This window comes from Chiloscyllium plagiosum, chromosome 1 (genome assembly GCF_004010195.1).
Source record: "Chiloscyllium plagiosum isolate BGI_BamShark_2017 chromosome 1, ASM401019v2, whole genome shotgun sequence".
Classification (NCBI taxonomy): domain Eukaryota; kingdom Metazoa; phylum Chordata; class Chondrichthyes; order Orectolobiformes; family Hemiscylliidae; genus Chiloscyllium; species Chiloscyllium plagiosum.
Genome location: NC_057710.1, coordinates 127892311 through 127911778, shown reverse-complemented (window position 1 = coordinate 127911778; position 19468 = coordinate 127892311). Strand labels below are relative to the sequence as shown.

At 40.4% G+C, this 19468-nt stretch overlaps 1 protein-coding gene across 5 annotated transcripts in view; it reads right to left on the bottom strand.

The window, feature by feature from the left end:
* Positions 1-19468, bottom strand: part of prdm5 (PR domain containing 5) — a 345097-nt gene that overhangs the window by 302639 nt on the left and 22990 nt on the right. For 4 of the 5 annotated variants that reach the window (XM_043696631.1, XM_043696605.1, XM_043696615.1 and 1 more), the window contains one exon: positions 12326-12448. The exons of the other annotated variant lie outside the window; for it this stretch is intronic. In XM_043696631.1, coding sequence (XP_043552566.1) covers positions 12326-12448 — 123 coding nt within the window. The remainder of the gene's footprint in view (positions 1-12325; positions 12449-19468) is intronic. 5 annotated transcript variants of the gene reach the window in all.

Here is a 19468-nt window from a genome sequence, read left to right as displayed (position 1 = left end):
GCCTCCACCTCCTGTTAGATGTGTAGTTATCCACCATCTTTCCCAACTGGATGTGGCCTGACTACAAAGCTTTGATCTGATCCATCACTGCTGCTGGTGGCCTACAGTAGCTCATATATGTCTATTCTTGAGTTGTTAGAGCTGTTCAAAGTCTGTCCCATTTAGCTTGATGATAGTATGGCATATCACAGGAGAAGGCATTCTCAATGTGAAGGTGGAACTTCATCTCCACAAGGACTGTGCAGTGGTCACTCTTACCAACACTGTCATGGACTGATTGTATCTGCAGTTGGCAGATTAGTAAAGACAAGGTCAAGTATGCTTTCCCCTCTGGTTATTTGCCTCACCACCTGCCACAGTCACAGTCTAGTAGCCATACCTTTTAGAATATGATTAGCTCAATCAGCAGTGCAGCTGGACAGCCATTCTTGGTGGTAGATATTGAAATCCACCACCCAGAGAACATTCTGTCCTCATGTCTAAATCAGTAAAGAAAAGTTAAAATGTGTTTTGTCATTATTTGAGAACATTAACACGAAACTAGTGACTGCGATGATCTTGACAATATTACTCGATTTAAGTACAAGGAATTTTTGTTTGAGAAGTTTTGCAGAAGGGCTTGTCTCCTTCAGATAATAGTCTGATTATGATGAATGGAGAAAGTGAGGACTGCAGATGCTGGAGAGTCAGAGTCGAAAAGTGTGGTGCTGCAAAAGCACAGCAGCTCAGGCAGCAACCGAGCAGCAGGAGAGTCGACGTTTCGGGCATAAGCCCTTCATCAGGATTTTGGAAAAGCACTTATGATACGTGGCAAACCACGTTTTGTATTCAATATCTATAAGCTGGAGCCAGAGCCTTAAAGACAGTGAGTTAGAAATTTAAGGACAAAATACAGTCAGAAATTTGCAAAATTCGTACAGAGAAAGGAAATTGTGTTTGACGTGGTATAAGTTTCAACTTAGGTCGAACTAAATTTTGAAAACCATAGAGAGGTAAACATAAATTCTGTAAAAAATTGTTTTGTGGGGTTCTGCTGGTAATTTGGTATTTTTTTAGCAAGAAGAAACTGAGATACTCCTGTGTGACTTTACCATTGCTGTTGTCAATAATAAATTGAGCAGACCATACCATTTAGAAAAAAATAGTCCATTATCTTCAATTTGCCTGTTTTGCATTCAGTAGTACATCAATTTTTGCTATCTCTTTATAGTCATCAATCTCTCCCTATCAATTTAACCCTTTGAGTCCAAAGTTATGAACATAGTATGCCGTTCATCCCCTCTGGACTGATTCTACGACTGACCTGCTAGTGGCCTCAACTCCACACTCCACACTGCCCTGGTAAATTTCAACTCCTTTGTTAGTCAAGAATCCATCTAGTTCTGCCTTTAAAATATTCAATGACCTGTCTCCACCAGTGTTTGGGACATAGAGCTCCAAAGAACCATGATGGTCTAAAAGAAAAAAAACTCATTCATCTTGAAAAGGAGACTCCTTATTTTTAAAACCATGTCCCCTAATTCTAGCCTCTCCCATAAGGAGTGTATCTTTTTGACACCCACCAATCTTACATGTATCAAAAAGATCACCTCCCATTCTTCTAAACTCCAATGAATGCAGACTTAGCCTGTCCTAGCTTTCCACATGACTGACACCTGCAATGGTATGTTAAGTGAACCTTCTCTGAACTGCTTTTAGTGCATTTACATTTTCTTTTAAAGAGGACACAGTACTCCCGAGATGCAGTTTCATCAATGCCCTGTACAATTGCAGCAACACATTCTTAACTTTCTATTCCATTCCCCTTGCAATAAACAGCAAGCTTGCAATCACGTGTTGTTCCTGCATGCTAGTTTTGTGATTCATCTATCAGGCCACCCAAATTCCTCTGTAACTTGGAGTTCTGTAATCTCATTCTATTTAAAATAATACTTTTTCTATTCTTCCTCCAAAATAAACAAGTTCACATTTACCCATATTGTACTCCATCTGCAATTTATTTTTGCCAACTCACTTAACCAATTTATATACCTTTGCAGACTTCTTATGTCACTTCAAAACTTACTTTCCCACCTATCTTTGCATCAGCAGTAACTTTAGCAACCGTACATTAGGTTCCTTTATCCAAGTTATTGATGTAGAGGGCAATTAAGTGAGGCACAAACACTGATCCCTGTGGCACATCGCCGGTTACATCCTGCAAAGACAAAAACAAACCATTCATGGCAACCCTCTGCTTTCTATTAGGCAACTAATCCACTATCCGTACTAATACATTACCCACTACACCTTAGTTTAGATTGACTTAGTAACCTTGTCAAATACCTTCTAAACATTCTACTTTGCACATTACTTCCTCAAAGAATTTTGGTGTATTATCCAAATACTTCCCTTTTGCAAAACAACACTGATTCTGCCTGATTGCAATAAGATCTTCAAAGTAACCTGCTACTAATGGTTTAACAACAGATTCCAGTATTTTCCCTCTGCCATACCAGTCTGTATTTCCTGCTTTCCATTGAACAGAGGAATCACATTCACGGTTTTCCAGTATGATTAATTTTTTTTCGAAGTTAAATAATTTTGGAAAATTAATATCAATGCATGTATAATAATCAGCAGATACTTCTAGTAACACCCCAGAATGCAGTCTAGCAGAGCTATGGAACTTCTCATGATTTTAGTTCCAATGACTTTCCAATAAAACCTAACCAATGAACAAAACCAGTGTGTGTCCATGGTTCCAATAACGGGTCTGTTTACATCTGATGCATTCATCCTTTCTAGTGCTAGCTTTTATAACTAGCTACCAGTATTGTCTCTACCAGATCATTTCTGTTGTAGGAAACTGCACTATTATTGTGAACCCCTCCTCTTGCTCATTCTCTCCTCTTGGCCTCAATTCACATCCTCTTTAAAATTTTACAAACACAAAAATACAGTCAAACCTATCAGCACTTGGGAATTAAAGTTAAGCAGTACACCAGTAATGTCGTTCCCACACACAAAGGACTATTTGTTATTCAAAAGTGACAGTCAGCAGAGCGGCCGCTGGTTACTGACAATAATAGATTACACGCCAACTTCTGTAAGGAAACTGCATTTTAAAACATGCAAAGGAGTCCGAGCATAATAACAAATAAAATCTGACATCATGAGATCAGAATATCAATAGTTGTAGAAGGCAATTTTTTTGCATTCATCATGGGATGAAGGCATCACTGGCTGGACCAACGTTTGTCCTTGAGAAGGTGATGGTGAGCTGCCAGTGGTAACTTCATGGGGCCATTTTACAGTACACAATGAAGGCAAAAAATCCTCCATGCTGCGTTGGTCCAAAGTTGATGGCAAATATCTGTGCATTCTATAAAAGTCTGGTCAACTTTTCCTAAACTGACCAGATTACTAAAACAATATTCATCCACTAGAACAATGTCATCTGAATATATTTAAATACAGCAAATACCACAGTGTTAACAACTTTCTGCATAGCACGGTAAGTGTCAAGTATCTTGAGGTAAGAGCCATTCAAAATAACAACTGTCCATCTCATTTTATAAAACACCAACATGTTTTAGCATTATTTTGCCTCTACTTAATAAGCATTTAAAGTAGATCAGTGATTGTTACTATAACAAAGAGGAAAGACTTACTTCTTGCAGAAGGTTGTACACCAATGTGCTATATCAAAGGCAGAGTGGGACACTGGAACATCAACTGTACGTGAGGCTTTGATATCACACAAGTTATTATCAGGGGTATCAAAGAGACACCAGGGAGATATAAACCAGATAAACAAGCATGGATCACTCTCAAGCACCATAAGAATCTCATTCTTGCCTACCCAGCCACTCAGGAGAAAGTGAGGACCGCAGGTGCTGGAGAGAGTCAAAAGCATGGCGCTGGAAAAGTACAGCCGGTCAGGCAGTGTCCAAGAAACTGGAGAGTCGACCTTTCGAGCATAAGCTCTTCATCAGGAATGTGAGGGGGCTGAGAGATAAATGGAGTGGGTGTTCCAAGGTGGAAGATGAGGTGTTCTTCCTCCAGGCGTCGGGTGGCTAGGATTTGGCGGTGGAGGAGACTCAGCACTTGCATGCCCTTGGCAGAGGGGGGGGGGGGGGGGAGGAGAGTGGAGGTGATCAGCCACAGGGCAGTGGGATTGTTTAGTGCACGTGTCCTAGGAATGTTCTCTGCAACATTCTGCAAGTTGGCGTCTAATGCAGAGGAGAACACACCGAGAGCAACAGGTACAGTAGATGAGGTGTTTGGATTTGCAGGAAAATCTCTGTTGGATGTAGAAGGATCCTTTGAGGCCTTGGGGGGAGAAGGTGTGGATGTAGGTTTTACACCTCCTGCCGAGTCAAGGGAAGGTGCCAGGAGTGGAGGGTGGGTTGGTGGGTGGGGGGTTGAGGGGTTTGGCAGGGGAGTGGTCCTAACGAGGGAGTCATGGAGGAAATGATCTCTGCAGAACGCTGAAAGAGATGGGAAGTGAAATAAATCCCTGGTGGTGGGGTATGACTGTAGGTGGCAGAACTGGCGGAGGATGATGCGCTGTATCCGGAGGTTGGTGGAGTGGAAGGGGAGGAGCGGGGGGAGTTCTGTCCTTGGTGTGCTTAGAGGGGTGGGGTACAAGGGCAGAAGCGCAGGAAGTGGAGGATATGCACTGGAGGGCATCATCGACCACATGGGGGTGGGGGAAGACTGCAGTCCTTGAAGTAGGAGGCCATCTGGGATGTTCTATGGTGGAATTGCTCCTCCTGGGAGCAGAAGCAGCGGAGGCAGAGGAATTGAGAGGAAGGGATAGCATTTTTACAGGAGGGACAGTGGGAGGAGGTGTAGTCCAGGTAGCGGTGGGAGTGGATAGGTTTGAAGTAGATGTCCATGTTGAGTCGGTAGCTGGAAACAGAGATGAAGGGGAAGCAGGTGGCCGAGATGATCCAGGTGAACCGGAGGTCAGGTAGAAGGTGTTCATAAAGTTGATGAACTTTCCAACCTCCTTGTTGGAGTACGAGGTGGCACTGTTACAGTCATTGGTATAGCGGAGGAAGTGGTGGGAAATGGTGCCGATGTAGCTGCAGAAGATGGACTGTCCAAGGTATCTGACAAAGGGGCAGGAATAACTGGGGCCCATGCAGGTGCCCATGGCTACCCTTTTGGCCTGAAGGAAGTTGGGAGGATTCAAAGGAGAAATCGTTGAGGGTGAGGACCAGTTCAGCCAAATGAATAAGTGTGTTGGTGGAGGGGAACTGGTTGGTTGGGTGGGAGAGGAGGCAATGGAGGTTTGGAGGCCTTTATCATGGCGGATGGACGTGTCGTGCCCAGGGACTGGATGCCCCTGGTGAAGATAAGGCATTGGGAGCCAGGGAAACTAAAGTCATGGAGGAGCTGGAGGGTGTGGGTAGTGTCCTGAATGTATGTGGGGAGATCCTGAACCAAGAGGGACAGGACAGTGTCAATAAGTGCGGAGAGAGGTTCGATGGGGTTGGAACAGGTGAAGACAATGGGTCAACTGGGCCAATCAGGTTGGTGAATTTTGGGTAGGAGGTAGAACCAGGCAGTGCGGGGTTGCCAGACTAAGAGGTTGGAGGCTGTGGATGGGAGATCTCCTGAGGTGATGAGATTGTGGATGGTGGTCAGTGATGGGAGGTGAGGTTGTGGTCAAAGGAGCAGTAGGAGGTGGTGTCCTTGAGCTGGCATCTGGCTTCGGCGGTGTACAGGTTGGTGTGCCAAACTACCACTGCATCCCCCTTATTTGCTGGTTTGATGTTGGGGTTAGTGCAGAGGGATAAGAAGGCTGCACGTTGTGAGGGTGAGAGGTTGGAGTGGCTGAGAGGGGTGGCCAAGTTGAGGTGATCAATGTCATGGCAGCAGTTGGGGATGAAGAGATCCAAGGCCCCAAAGGATTCTTCCACATCTGGCAGAGATTTTCGTGCCCCTCCAAACAGCTCATCCACTGTGTCCATTGCTCTCGATGTGGTCTCCTCTACACTGGGGAGACAGGACACCAACTTGCTGAACAGTTCAGGGAACATCTCTGGTACACATGCACTAAACAACCCCACCGCCCACTCCGCCAAGGACATGCATGTCCTGGGCCTCCTCCATCACCTAATCCTAGCCACCCAACGGCTGAAGGAAGAACACCTCATCTTCCTTGGGACCCTCCAACCACAAGGAATCAGTATCAATTTTACCAGTTTCCTCATCTCCCTTCCCCCCACCTTATCCCAGATCCAACCCTCCAACTCAGCACCACCCTCTTGAACTGTCCTCCCTGTCCACTTTATGTTCAGAATGCTGACTCCCCTGGTCCTTGGATGCTGCCTGACAGGCTGTGTTTTTCCAGTGCCCAGCCACTCAGCTGGACAAAACAGAAATGCTTTTGGAAATCTCAATGTGAGTAAGTAAATAAATTGGAAATAAAATGAGCAAGTTGATGACCACTCTATCAAGGCATAATGGATTTTAAGAACTATTTCTTCGAAATGATGAAGACCTCCAAAAATATTAGAGCCCAGATTAAGAAAAGGCTGATGTATATTACAATATCTCCATTTGAGTTATCTAAATGCTGAGGATTACCGTTGATCAGAAGCCGAACTGAACCAGCCCTGTTACAAGTGCAGGTCAGAGACTGGGAACTTGGCACAGAGTAGTAACTCACCTCTTGACTTATCAAAGCCTGTCTACCATCTACAAGGCAAAGTCAAAACTGTGATGGAATACATGCCATTTAGTGCACCTCTTATGAGAGGCATTTAATAATAGCCATGCCATCATTCAATATCCCAGTGATTTTTCTTAAATTAGAGAAGTCTCAGATGTGGCACAGTTATAAATGCAAGAAAAACTTAAATTTAAATTCCTACTTGACCTTGAATTAATTAATCTCAGCCAGTTGGTCTCAGGGCTAAAAATGACCTGAAAACCCCCCCAGCTAATAAAAGGGAAAAATATATTAGCTAGAATTCAAACTCCTGGCCACAATCCAGTAGCCCCAGCTGAAACATTTACAAAGAAATGTCATGTAATATGTTAATAGAATGGGTGTGATAACCCACTCTACTAACACATTGTTGATGCTGCCATATGTATGAGGAGGACAAAATATTCAAGAGTATATCTGATACCTGAGGGAGGAGGAAATAAAATTAATTGAAAGGGAAATCCTATTTGGAAAATCTAAGCAAAAGCAATATGTACCTCAAGCTGTGTGTGTAGGCTGGAAGAAAGAACCGCTCCAATGTTAAAAACAACAGTAACCAAAGTAAAATAGTCACAATCTTTTAATCCCCAACAAGGTAAAAGATAGTACAGTAAATTCCCATCAGTTAAAGCATGCTAAATGAACCACTTCTATCTGTAGCAGATGCTCTGATTCACATTACATTATAGGTTTCTTAATATGAATTTGTCATCACAATAAAGTGCCCAGTGTAGCAAGTACAATATGCAAGTGAGGAGAGATACAGTCAACATCAATATCAGACAAGTAGGATTGATGGTCTTGGAAGTTTAATGATTTCCTCATAAAAAAAGTAAAAAAAAAGGTAAAGGATGTAGAACTGTATCCCCTTTAATAGTTCCCCTGCAATAAATCTCATACATTCCTTTGACAGCAATTGTAGCAGGACCCTCAGAGGTCGCAACAGAATTGCAGTCTTGGAAAAAAAAATAAATTGGTGTGTCGAGCTGACCAGCAAATGCTGTCATCAGCTCATCTGTTGTACTCTTAAAGGGAATTTTTCCCTAAATTTTGCTAGTAATTTTTATTGCTTTGAAATAAATAATTGATTTTTCTGAAAACTATCATGTAAATGCAAGCTGTCATCTTTGAATTACTCTCCAAAATGTTAATTTATTAAGCTGCTTATCCAAACAGGCCTTTGCTTATTTTTTTCCATCCAGTTTTTCACTCATCTGTGGAATGGAGATAGTCCAAAATGTGTAATTTGTCACTGCTGACTAAGACTATCTTTAATCTTTCAGTAAAAGTAATCTTTCTATAAAGAGCCAGTCTTTAACTTCTAACTAAATACTTATGTCATTAATCTTTAGAATTTCATTACTCTCGCTTGCAGGGAGGGCTTTTCATATGGGAGGTAGCCAGGCTCCAATGAGTCAGAATGGTAAAGTACTATATGGATTAGTTCAGAAATCAAACAGTACATTCACAAATTTAAGAACTGCCATTATGGTTTCAGTTATCAATCTTACCTCTTGGTGTTAACAAAAAAGCCGAGATAAACTGTACTTTTACCTTCAGTTTTCTTTTAAAGCAACTCTTATCAGATACTTTACCTGCAAATTAGTGAGAATGAGCAGCTCTCATTGTGAAGTATTCTTCCATTGCACTGGGAAGCTGTACATACACAGACACACTCAGTGCAAGCAAAGCATATAATGGTCCAAGCTGTTCCAGTGCTAGTTTATATGTTGTAGGATTATTCACAAATAAACACTGCTGTGGAACAAAACAAAAATGGTGGCAGACAACCTGAAAGAACATGTATATTCCTCACAAACTGAAGGCAATTTGATATTCCATGGTTCTGGAACTGGAGAGCTTACAAACTCAAAGGTTATGGCAGTATTGCTGGGCAAATGGTTAGATAATGATAAGCAGGCTCGGGCACAAGGGTTTTTCTGTGGCAGAGAATTCCTCAAGCTCACCACTCTCTGAGTGTAGAAATTTCTCCTCCTCTTAGTCCCAAATGGCCCACCCCATATCCTTAGACTATGAGGCCTGGTTCTGGACTCCTGGTCATTAGGAACATCCTTCCTTCATTTACTTTTTGTCTAGTCCTATTAGAATTTTATAGGTTTCCATTTCCCCCTCATTCTTCTAAACTGCAGTGAATATAGTCCCAACTGATCCATCTCTCCTTATATATCTTGCTATCCTAGGAAGCAGACTTGTAAACCTTTGTTGCAATCTTCACGTGCAGGACATCCTTCTTCAGTTACAGAGTCATAAACTGTCCACAATACTTCAGGTCTGAGTAATAAATGAAATAAATGGCACAAATAGAGGTTAATGGGTACGATCTTACAACCATTACAGAGACATGGTTATGAGGAGATCAAAGTTGGGAGCCACAAATTCAGGGGTATGTGACTTTTTGAAAGGACAGGAAAGAAGGAAAATGCACTGGGGTAGCTTTGTTAGTTCAAGGTGAAATAAGTACAACAGCAAGAAATGATCTTGGATCTAAAGAAATAATCCATATGAGGGAGATAGGAAATAACAAGACAACAACAGCACTGGTTGGAGTCGTCTATATGTCCCTTAAGAGGAGCCATACTGTTGGACAGAGAATAAGTCAGGAGATAATGGAGGCATGTAGAGAAAGGAATGCATTAAATCTGAAACAGACACAAAGAATTCTGATGAAACTCAATAGATCTGGCAGCATCTGTCATGAGGGAAACAGATAATGCTTTTGCGTTTGGTAGGCTTCTTCTTCAGAACTCAGCCTGGTTAACCTAGAAAGTTAGGGATAGTGTTGAGATGAAGCAAAGAAAATCATAAAACATGGCAAAGATTAGTGGTAAGTCAGAAAATTGTGAAAGTTTAAAAAGAACAACATTAATCTGGTTAAAGTAGAAGTAATATAAAAATGGACAGTAAAAGCTTCTTTAAATAAGAAAGAGGGAAGCCAAAGTAAACATAGGTTTAGAAAACACTTAGAAAATGTAACCTGAGAAATAATAATGATCAACCAGGAAATGGTAAAGGAGTTAAGTAAACGTATTGAATCAGTCTCTATGGTAGAATACACTAATAGCATTTCCAAAATATTTTTTTTTTTAAATCAAAGCTTAAAAGGGGGTGAGGAAACAAATGTAATAATAATTTCCAGAGAATAAAAGGACTAGGGAAACTAATATTGCCAAAGGCTTATATGCCCCCCTAGATTCTAGGATATTAAAGGAAGTAGTAGCTGAAATAGTGGATGCAACGGTAGTAATTTTCCCAAGGAATCCTCAGATTCTGGAAGAGTCCCAGAGGATTGGAAACTATGATATCTTTATCCAAAAGGGTGGGCGACCAAAGAAAAACCAAACCAGAAGCCAATCAGCTTAACCTATATCATTAGAAAAATGGTAAAGAGTCTATTACAAAAGGATAAGAGAACTTATAAATACACAATATAAATCAAGAATGGCTTCTTGAAGGAGAAGGAGAAAATATTTTTGCCAAATTGATTACAATTCTTTGATGAGGTAACAAGTAGTACAGATAAAGGGAAGCCAGGATTCATAATATATTTTGATTTTGAATAAGCAATCAAAAGGATATTGCACATAAGGCTACTTAATAAGTTGAGCCATGGTGTTGGGGTAGTATATTGGCCTGGACAGACGATAGTCTAATTAATAGAAAACAAAGTTTCAATTTGTCAACCTGAAGATAGTGGATCAGCGCTGGAATCACATTTATTTACAATACATATTAACAACTTGGGTGGGAAATATTGCAGTTAACACAAAAATAAGTGAGAAGACAAGCAGTGAGGATGATACAAAATGTCTGCAAAGGGATAGAGACACATGAAGAATTTAGGAAAAACTTCGGCAGATGGAATATAATGTGGGAAAATTGGAGAATGTGTACTTCGCCAGAGAGAATACAGAAACTAAATATTATTTAAACAATGAAAGCTGTAGAGTCCTTGTGCATAAATCACAAAAAGCTAGCATTGAAATTCAGAGGGCAAGAGGCAGCCAAATGGAACATTGACTTTTATTGCAAAGGGAATAGATTATAAAAAGAGAGATCTTGCTATACAAGGTGCTTGTAAGAAAACAACTGGAATACTATGAACAGTTTAGGTCCCCTTTCTAAGGAAAGATACATTAGCATTGGAGCCAGTCCAATAAAGATTCATTAGTTTGACCAATGGAAAACTTTTTCTCATGAGCAGTGGTTGAGTATATGGGCTGTACTCACTGGAGTTTAAATGAATCAGAGGCAACCTTTTGAATTATATAACATTCATTGGAGCATGATAAGTGGATGCTAAGAGATTGTTTTTCATTGTGGGAGAGTCTAGAAACCAGAGGGCACCATCTCACTATTAAGGGGTTACCCATTTAGGACAAAATTAAAAAGAATCTCTTCACACACAGAATAGTGAATCTGTGGACTTCTTTATCACAGAAGACTGTGAATCTGTGAAATTCTTTTCCACAATAGGCTACAGAGGCTGCATCTTTAAGTATACTTTAAATAAACTGATTTTTATCAGTAGGGGAATAAAGGGAAAAGGGAGAAAGGGGAGGAAAGTGGAGTTCAGGATTATCAATGAATGGCAGAGCAGACTGGATGGGCCAAGTGGTCTATCCTGTTCCTATGTCTTATCAAAAATCCTCTCCATTCACTGATAACTCAGATTGAAAACGGATCATCACTATCGTCACCTTTGAGGCGTTGTATTCTCAATCTCTAATGACAAATACCAACAGCATTTTCTATACTCAAAACAGCAAACCTCCACATGGAGAGACAAATGATAGAACATGCATTAAATTTCTCTTTTGAAGCAAAAATACAAGTCATTCATCCTTGGTGGTCTAGTTAACGGGGAGAAAGAAATCTTATCGGTGCAAGAGAAAGAGCAGCGTGTCAAATCCCAAGTCAATGAAGGAATACATGAATGACCTTTAACAGCCTGGAGAGAAGTGAACCACATCCCTGCCAGTTTCACAGAAGCATGACCTTGGCCTAAGCTTTAAGTATTTAAAAGTCATTTGCACCATTCAATTATATGCTATACTGCACGAGATTTCTCTCTTCCCCATGTGGTTAAGAAAGTGCAGAGAAGAGTTAAAAATATATGCTAAAAACAGACAGTCATTCTGCTAAAATGATTCAGTTAGCATTAAATGTAAAAAGTGCACAATCATTCGTTCAACATGGGCTATTGATATTAATGTTTTTGCCCAGCACTAGGTTGCTCTGCTTTTATTTTCCAACTTGATTGACATTGGCATAAAAAATTTAAAATTCCATATCAAATTAAGACTAAAAGCATCAGCGTATTGACTTCATAACACCACATTTTGAATATAGCAACATTATAGCACTTTTATTGAAACCTTAATATTTCCGATAAAGAACAGTATAATTACTACAGTTCCCAGATGTCCATTCCAGTTAATTATTGGAACTAAAAGCTAATTCATGAACATTACTGCCAAATTGCAAAGTAAGGAGCAGGCACCAAGCCAACACAGGTGGCTCTACGGTATGTAAAAAGAGAAAGACAACTGCTGAACTAGTAACCATGTCGAAAAGCCTCTGTGATACCACTCTATGTACCTGAATTGCAGCCAGATTTTTCTGCTCTTGTGTTGGGGCCTGATGGACAAAGCGCAGCCAGTTTGAATGCCGTGGATTACTGGCATCCAGAATATACAGCACTTCACCCTTACTCCCACGTACCTGCAAATGTCAAAGAAACATTCAGAAGTACAATCTGCTGCAGTAACAATAAAATTATTCGGAACAGTTTGCAGATTTTCCCCTTCATAACATGCCATATATGTCAAATGCACCGAAACAGCCATTATACGGACAAAGTGAAGCATTTGCTCTCCGAATGCACAAAGCTTTTCAAATAGAAGTGATTTGTAACACCAGTTAGTGAAAAAGAAATACAGCCAAAACATAGAAAGATGGTGCAATATCTGCCTATTTGCAAAATGAGAGTGGAGTTAAAAAAGGTTTCAGGTTCCACAGCTCTGAATGTTAACCTCAATTAAATACTAAAATTAACACAAGTGCTTTATCGCATATCATCATAATCAGAACAGAAGTTAAAAGCTTGTCCTTTTTGTGTACAAACAGCACACTTTGATCTTAAACTCTTCATACTGGCAGCAGCTAGAGGATTCAAGGGCTTCATCTCCAGAATATTCTGTAGGTGAAGCAACGTAATGGAATAGCTGGAGACAATTACAATAGACAGAATTTTTACGAACTTAGCCTCGGCGGCTCTTGCAGGTAAGATGTCAAATTTATGAGACAACTACTTTTCTCACTGTTCCAGATTGCCCTCAGTTTCACTGATCATCTCGGAATTTGCAGAACTGCTCATTATCCAAATGATAAATTGAATGGTCCAAAATTTATTCAAAAAGTCATTAATTCTGGCGTTGCCAGATAAAACAAATCCACCAAGAATTTTCATATTGGAAGTGCTTATTTTCTTAGGCTTTATGAAAAATGACTCCCCACTACCAGAAGTCTGCCCCATAATTGTATTTGTCTATTCGGAGATTTTAATATTTTTCAACATCCCAATTCGGAATTATTGTTGTACCTCTGAAATTATACCTCATTATTCTGATTATTTTCCTCAATTAGTGAAATCTTACCATTAGCAAAGGTAACCATCATCATTGGTTAATATTGAATTAGTGAGAGAAAGAATCGGAGTACAACTTCCACGATTTCAATCTTTCACACAGTTACAGGGCTCTTTCAGGTCAGAAGTAAAATATTGCAAATGCTGAAAATGCTTAGCAGCCCAGTGAGCATCGATAGGGAGGAACTACAGTTAATTTTCTGGTCTGTGACCGTTCCTCGTAGAAGGTTTTAACTGTTTTCCAGTGATGGCAACCTTAAGGATGATGCAAGCACATCCATCAATGTCAGCTGACGCCCACCTACCAGAATGGGCAGATCTCGTGCCAGTTCATCTGAGATAGCAATGCAATTATGAATATAGTCAGAAACTTCAGTTCCATGTTCAATGGCCCTGGCAGCTGCTCCTCAGTAAAATCCCAGTCACGGTATCCTTTTCTGCTTTATTGTATCCATCATGTTCTTTGACATCTAGTGGGCTACAGGTTTGGCAGATGCACCCTTTGTCTGAGGAAGAATATATTTTTTCCCCGATTCCTCCTTTATCGCCTCTGAATACCTCACACTGCTCAAACATGGATTTTTCCTTCAAGTTGCTGCCACCAGTCCATTTTTTTAAATCACATCTCAACATACTAACACTAGCTTAAAACATTTACTCCAGATCTATCTTTATCCTTTTCCATAATTACCCTAAACCTAACTAAATTATGATATCTACACGAAACTGTTCTCTCCATTGACATCCATTCTTCCTGCCCAGATTCATTCCCTAAAATGGGCTAGCACTGTCCTTTCGCTTGCTTGGGCGTGCCATACACTGGCTATAAGGTTGTCCAGAATGCATTTTAAATATTCTGCACTGATTGTACTCCAGTTCCTGCCTTTATATAAGATGCACAACAGGAAGGTAGAGGTGTTTAAGCTAAATCTAGGGGCCAGAACTCAAATTTGAGAAGTTTGAGTAACTCAAAGAGAAGAGACAAGATAAAAGAGAACGATATTAATATAGGAATGGATAAACAAACCATGACTGAAGGGATAGAGTACAAAGCAAGGAATTAACAAGACCAGGCTTAAGGTTACAAAAATATTAAGAAACAAAACTGGAGTCTCTGTATCTGAATCTACATAGAATTTGAAACAAAACATTTGAACAAAACATGTGAGCATAAATGTAAATAAATAAGTACAATCCAATAGCCTTTACAGAGACATAGTTGCAAGATGATACCAACTGAGACTTGCATATTAAAGTTAAAAGGGACAGCAGCCTAGGAAAAGGTGGAAGTGTGGTTGGTAGTTAATAATGATATTAGCACATCAGAAAAGTAGAAGACACTAGCAGCGTACCAGAAATTCAAGAGAGTCAGGAGGCAGAGGTGGGTGTGGTGGCCATCGCTAAAGCAAAGGTGCTGGGGAAGCTGAAAGATGTGAAGGTGGATAAATCATCCAGACCAAATCGGCTCTACCCTGGAGTTCTGAAGAAGATAGCTAAGGAGATTGTGGAAGTGGTGATCTTTCAGGAATCACTACAGTCAGGGATGGTGTCACAGGACTGGAAAATGGAGAGTAAAATACGCCTCTTAAGGAGGAAGGGTGGCATAAGATAGAAAATTATAGGCCAGTGGGCCTAACTTCATCATTGGTAAAAATGTTAGAATCTATTATTAAGAATGAGATTGCAGAGTACATGGAAGTGCATGGTAAAATAGGGCTTTGTCAGCACAGCTTCATCACGGGGATGTCATGTCTGACAAATCTGTTAGAACTCTTTGAGGAGGTGATGAGTAAGTTAGACAAAGGTGAGCCAGTGGACATGATCTATTTGGATTTTCAGGAGGCCTTTCACAAGGTGCTACACTTGAGGCAGCTAAATAAGTGAAGAACCCATGGTGCCAGCATGGATTGAGGATTGGCTAACTGGCAGAAGGCAGAGAGTGGGAATAAAGAGGGATTTTTCACTATGGCAGCTGGAATGATGTAAATGTGAAGGTTTACTAGATTAACACCTGGAACAGATGAGGAAATGTTACAGAAGTTCAGTTTGTATCCACTCGAATTTAAAACAGCAAAAGAAGCCTTAATTAAAGCATACATGATCCTCCAGGGTCTTGACAGGGAGCATGTGAAAAGGCCACTTCCTCCTGTGGAGGATTCTAGAACTTGTTTGAAAATCAGGGGTTATTCTTGAAGACAGTGACAAGGAGAATTTTTGTTCTTAGAGGGTTATGGATCCTGGGATCGCTCTTCCTCAACAGGCAGTGAAAGCAGAATATTTGAATAATTTTAAAGCTAAGGTAGATAGATGTTTGATGGGGTGAAAGGTTCTCATGAGTAGGCAGGTATATGTGGAGTCATCAGATCAGCCACAATCTTACTGAAAGGCAGAACTAAATGGCTGACTTCTGCTCCAAACTCATATGTTCTTATGTTTGTAAATTTTTAGGAAATTGAAATCATCCATTACTGACATTTCTATTCTTTAGTTCAACCCATATTGCCTCATTTGAAGATCCTTCCAGCTTTCATCTCAACTCAAAACTATGATGGTGTTTTTGAAGTATAGCTGCTTGGATGATACACCCCGTTCACTGAGGTTCCACATTTTTCCCCCAACTTCCTGCAACTTTTCCAGGTGGACGTGGTATAACTCAGTTTACAGGTGGTGCACAATCTGGGTACATTAGAATTAGAATCCCTACAGTGTGGAAACAGGCCCTTCAGTCCAACAAGTCCACACCGAACCTCCGAAGAGCATCCCACCCAGATCCATTCCCCTACATTTACCCCTGACTCATGCACCTAACCTATACATGCTTGAACACTACGGGCAATTTAGCCTGGCCAATTCACCTAACTGGCACATCTTTGGATTGTGGGAGGAGACCAGAGCACCCGGAGGAAACTCCACACAGATAGTCACCCGAAGCTCGAAACAAACCCAGGACCCTGGTGCTGAGAGGCAGCAGTGCTAACCACTGTGCCACCATGCCGTCCCTGCCATGAACTATTTCTTAAAAGTTGTAGATGATGTAGATCTGATGGAACATTTGATTTAAAGTATTTTCAACGCCTTTCCTGGAACAATAACAAAATATTGGCCTTAGAAGTGATGCTCATAATTGATGAATAATTAAAAATAAAACAATTCCCAACACATTGCAATACATGCTCACTGCAATTTGGAGGCACAATTTTGGGGTCAATAGCCGTAAATTACAAATTTTTAAATAATGCAGCCAAGAATTCCAAAGTAGCTTCATTGTTAAAAGTGACTGACATATGATGCAGTAATGAAACACACTGACCAGCAGTGAACCCTAACCTGTTCTTAGCTGGTTGGTTTCAGCTGCAGCAGTAGTGACAGCTTTGTAATTGGTTTCAGAGTTCATGGTTAGAGATAGGTGGTAAACCTGAACTGGCATTCCTACCTTCAAAAAAAGAAGAGGAAAAGAGAAAGTTGAATGGATGGGGCAAAAAGCAAAAAAGGAACTAAATGTCAATTGATCCAATCTGTACAAGCTGTTTGGATTTTACATTAGAAATTGCAGTTAGGGATTTGGTTGTACAATTTTAAAAGCCAATTTGGATGTTGCCCAGAAATGTTCAACTCTCCAAGAACATAACACTTGAGCAGTTAATGTTATTGAAGAAAAATGAAGGCAGATGCCTTGAAACGTTCCTGCACCCAGTTAGCACACATCAACTGGTGAATGCGTATAATATGCTTCCTGACACGCCAAATAAAATTGTACATGTGCCCAAGGACATAAGAGTCAAATTGTGCAGCAATGACATGATTATAAAAGGAAAAACAGCATATTGCTTGCATTTCCTCAAATGAATTCTTTCGCAAATTCAATTCAAACTTATACATTTCTTAAATGAACCTCAAAATGGGATATTCAGCCAATCCTAGAACAGAAGACAAAATGCTATTATTTTAACATTCCAAACCTCCAAAAGAAAACCACTACTTTCCAGAATTTTATCCAAGTTTTATTATTTTGTGAGTAAAGCTAGAAAGGACTTGTGGGGTCAAACCATATTTCAGTTTTAATCTCTTAATCGAGACTGGAAGACACTCATTCACATAATAAGTAGTTTGCTGTATAGTTTAATTTTTTTTAATCCTTGCTGTAGCAGTACCTCAATTTTTATATATTTTTAAAGCTTGTGAGCAACTGTGTGCCTCATATCTAGCCAATTATTTGATTGAGCTTAACCAATCTCCAACGATCTGTGGTTGAATATCTCCTTATCTTCAATCACATGGTTCCCCGTGGTGATTTGATCCAGAGTCACAAAAGTATATGTAAATATGTTGATATCCTTCGACTGTCTACCTCCACCACCCCTCTCATCCCCTACTTTCTTCCTGGCATCCTGAGCACATCCTTTCTTGCAGTTATAACTTCTCCCAGTCATACTTCACAAAAACAGAAGCCATCAGCTTCTGCCCTTGTTACTGATGTCATCCCATGCCTGAAATTATCTACATCTTATCATACAATTCGCAGTCCTAGTGCTCTGTTTGACTCATGGCTGAGTTTCTAATTTCATGTCTTCATCCTAAAGATTACCTATTTCGACCACTGTAATATCCTTACTCAGTACATGGGACTCTGAATGGTCATTCACACTATTGTCATCTTCAGACTCAATTCCTCCAATGTTCATCTTCCAATTCTCCATTAACCTCATTCAACCAAAACTCCCCTGCCCAATACATTTCCTATATCTAATATCACCCTCGTACTCACTGATTACATTAGCACTCAATCCCCAAACACCTCAAAATTTAGAACCTCAAATTTAAATCCATCCATCCCTCTTACTTCCATAAATTCCTCAAGTTCTTCAATTTATGCTTATTCCTCTGATTGCTTCTTACTGACTCTCTTTTCCCCCTCTCTTCAGCAAATGCTGATAATCAAACTTGCTGGATTGCATTCGAACCGTACGCTCCTATCACTGTGTAGGAACAAGAGTAAGTCAGTCAGCCTCAATAAGTAACCCTCCACCACGTCCTCCAAGCTTCTACCCATCTCTTAATCTCAACGTTCATTTTCCCCACATCTTTGAAGAACCTTAGAACGTTTTTCAATGTCAAAGGCATTATAGACTATAGCAGTTATCTACTGACTGCTTAGCTTGATCAGTCGTCAGTTGATTTAGCTTCAACCAGTGATCCATCATTGCTAGCAGTTTACCATTTAAACAGTATTAAATTTATTTGAGTATTTATCATTTAAAGAAGAGCACCTCCAATTTACAGTATCAGATCAAGTTCAAATTAAGGTAATGCTAACGAGTCAGGTATTTGCAGCCATTTCAGCTTGAACAAGTACTGTCAGCTAGTTTTGGTCAGGAAACAAAGATAACTTGAAACCATTTCAAGACAACATAATATTTTGAACCCTTCTCAACATCCTAACTTATTAACTCTACCCTTTGTTTCTTTTTCTTTGCTCTACATCCACCATCCAGATGGAAGAGCAAGCAGATAAGACACAAACTGAATTGGGCTGATAACTATCACTCAAACTTAACTACAAATGGTATCGACTGCCATTAATGTTGCTCTAATACAGGTACACATATTAACAATGCAGGGCTGAATATTACAAGCCCTTCGAGGGACCAACTGGTGGTGAGAAGGCATTTTCCCATAGCTATTCCATTTCCATCTCCAAGGGGCGGGGAATTTATCAGAGTGCCTGCCCAGGGTCCAAATGAACTATTATTGAGTGGTTCTCCTGGTGTTCACTGGCATTTCACCTGCATTCTTGGGCAGAAGTCAATCTCACAGCAACAGGATTGCCTACACACATAGAACCCTAGCTACCTCTATCTCACTAGTGCCTGCCTACTGACTAGGACAGCCCAAAGCATGAATTTATCAATGCAGCCTCTTCCTCCCCTGCAGTTCCAGTAGTGGCACTGCTGAAGTGGCTAGTCCTCTGATTGGGCCTGCAGCTCATGGGGGTAGGGCACCAAAATGCAACTCCAGATCCCTGAAGTGTCATCATCTGTACTCCTCCCCACTCCCTACACCACCTTAGGGCAACACTGGTGGCATACCAGTGTCAA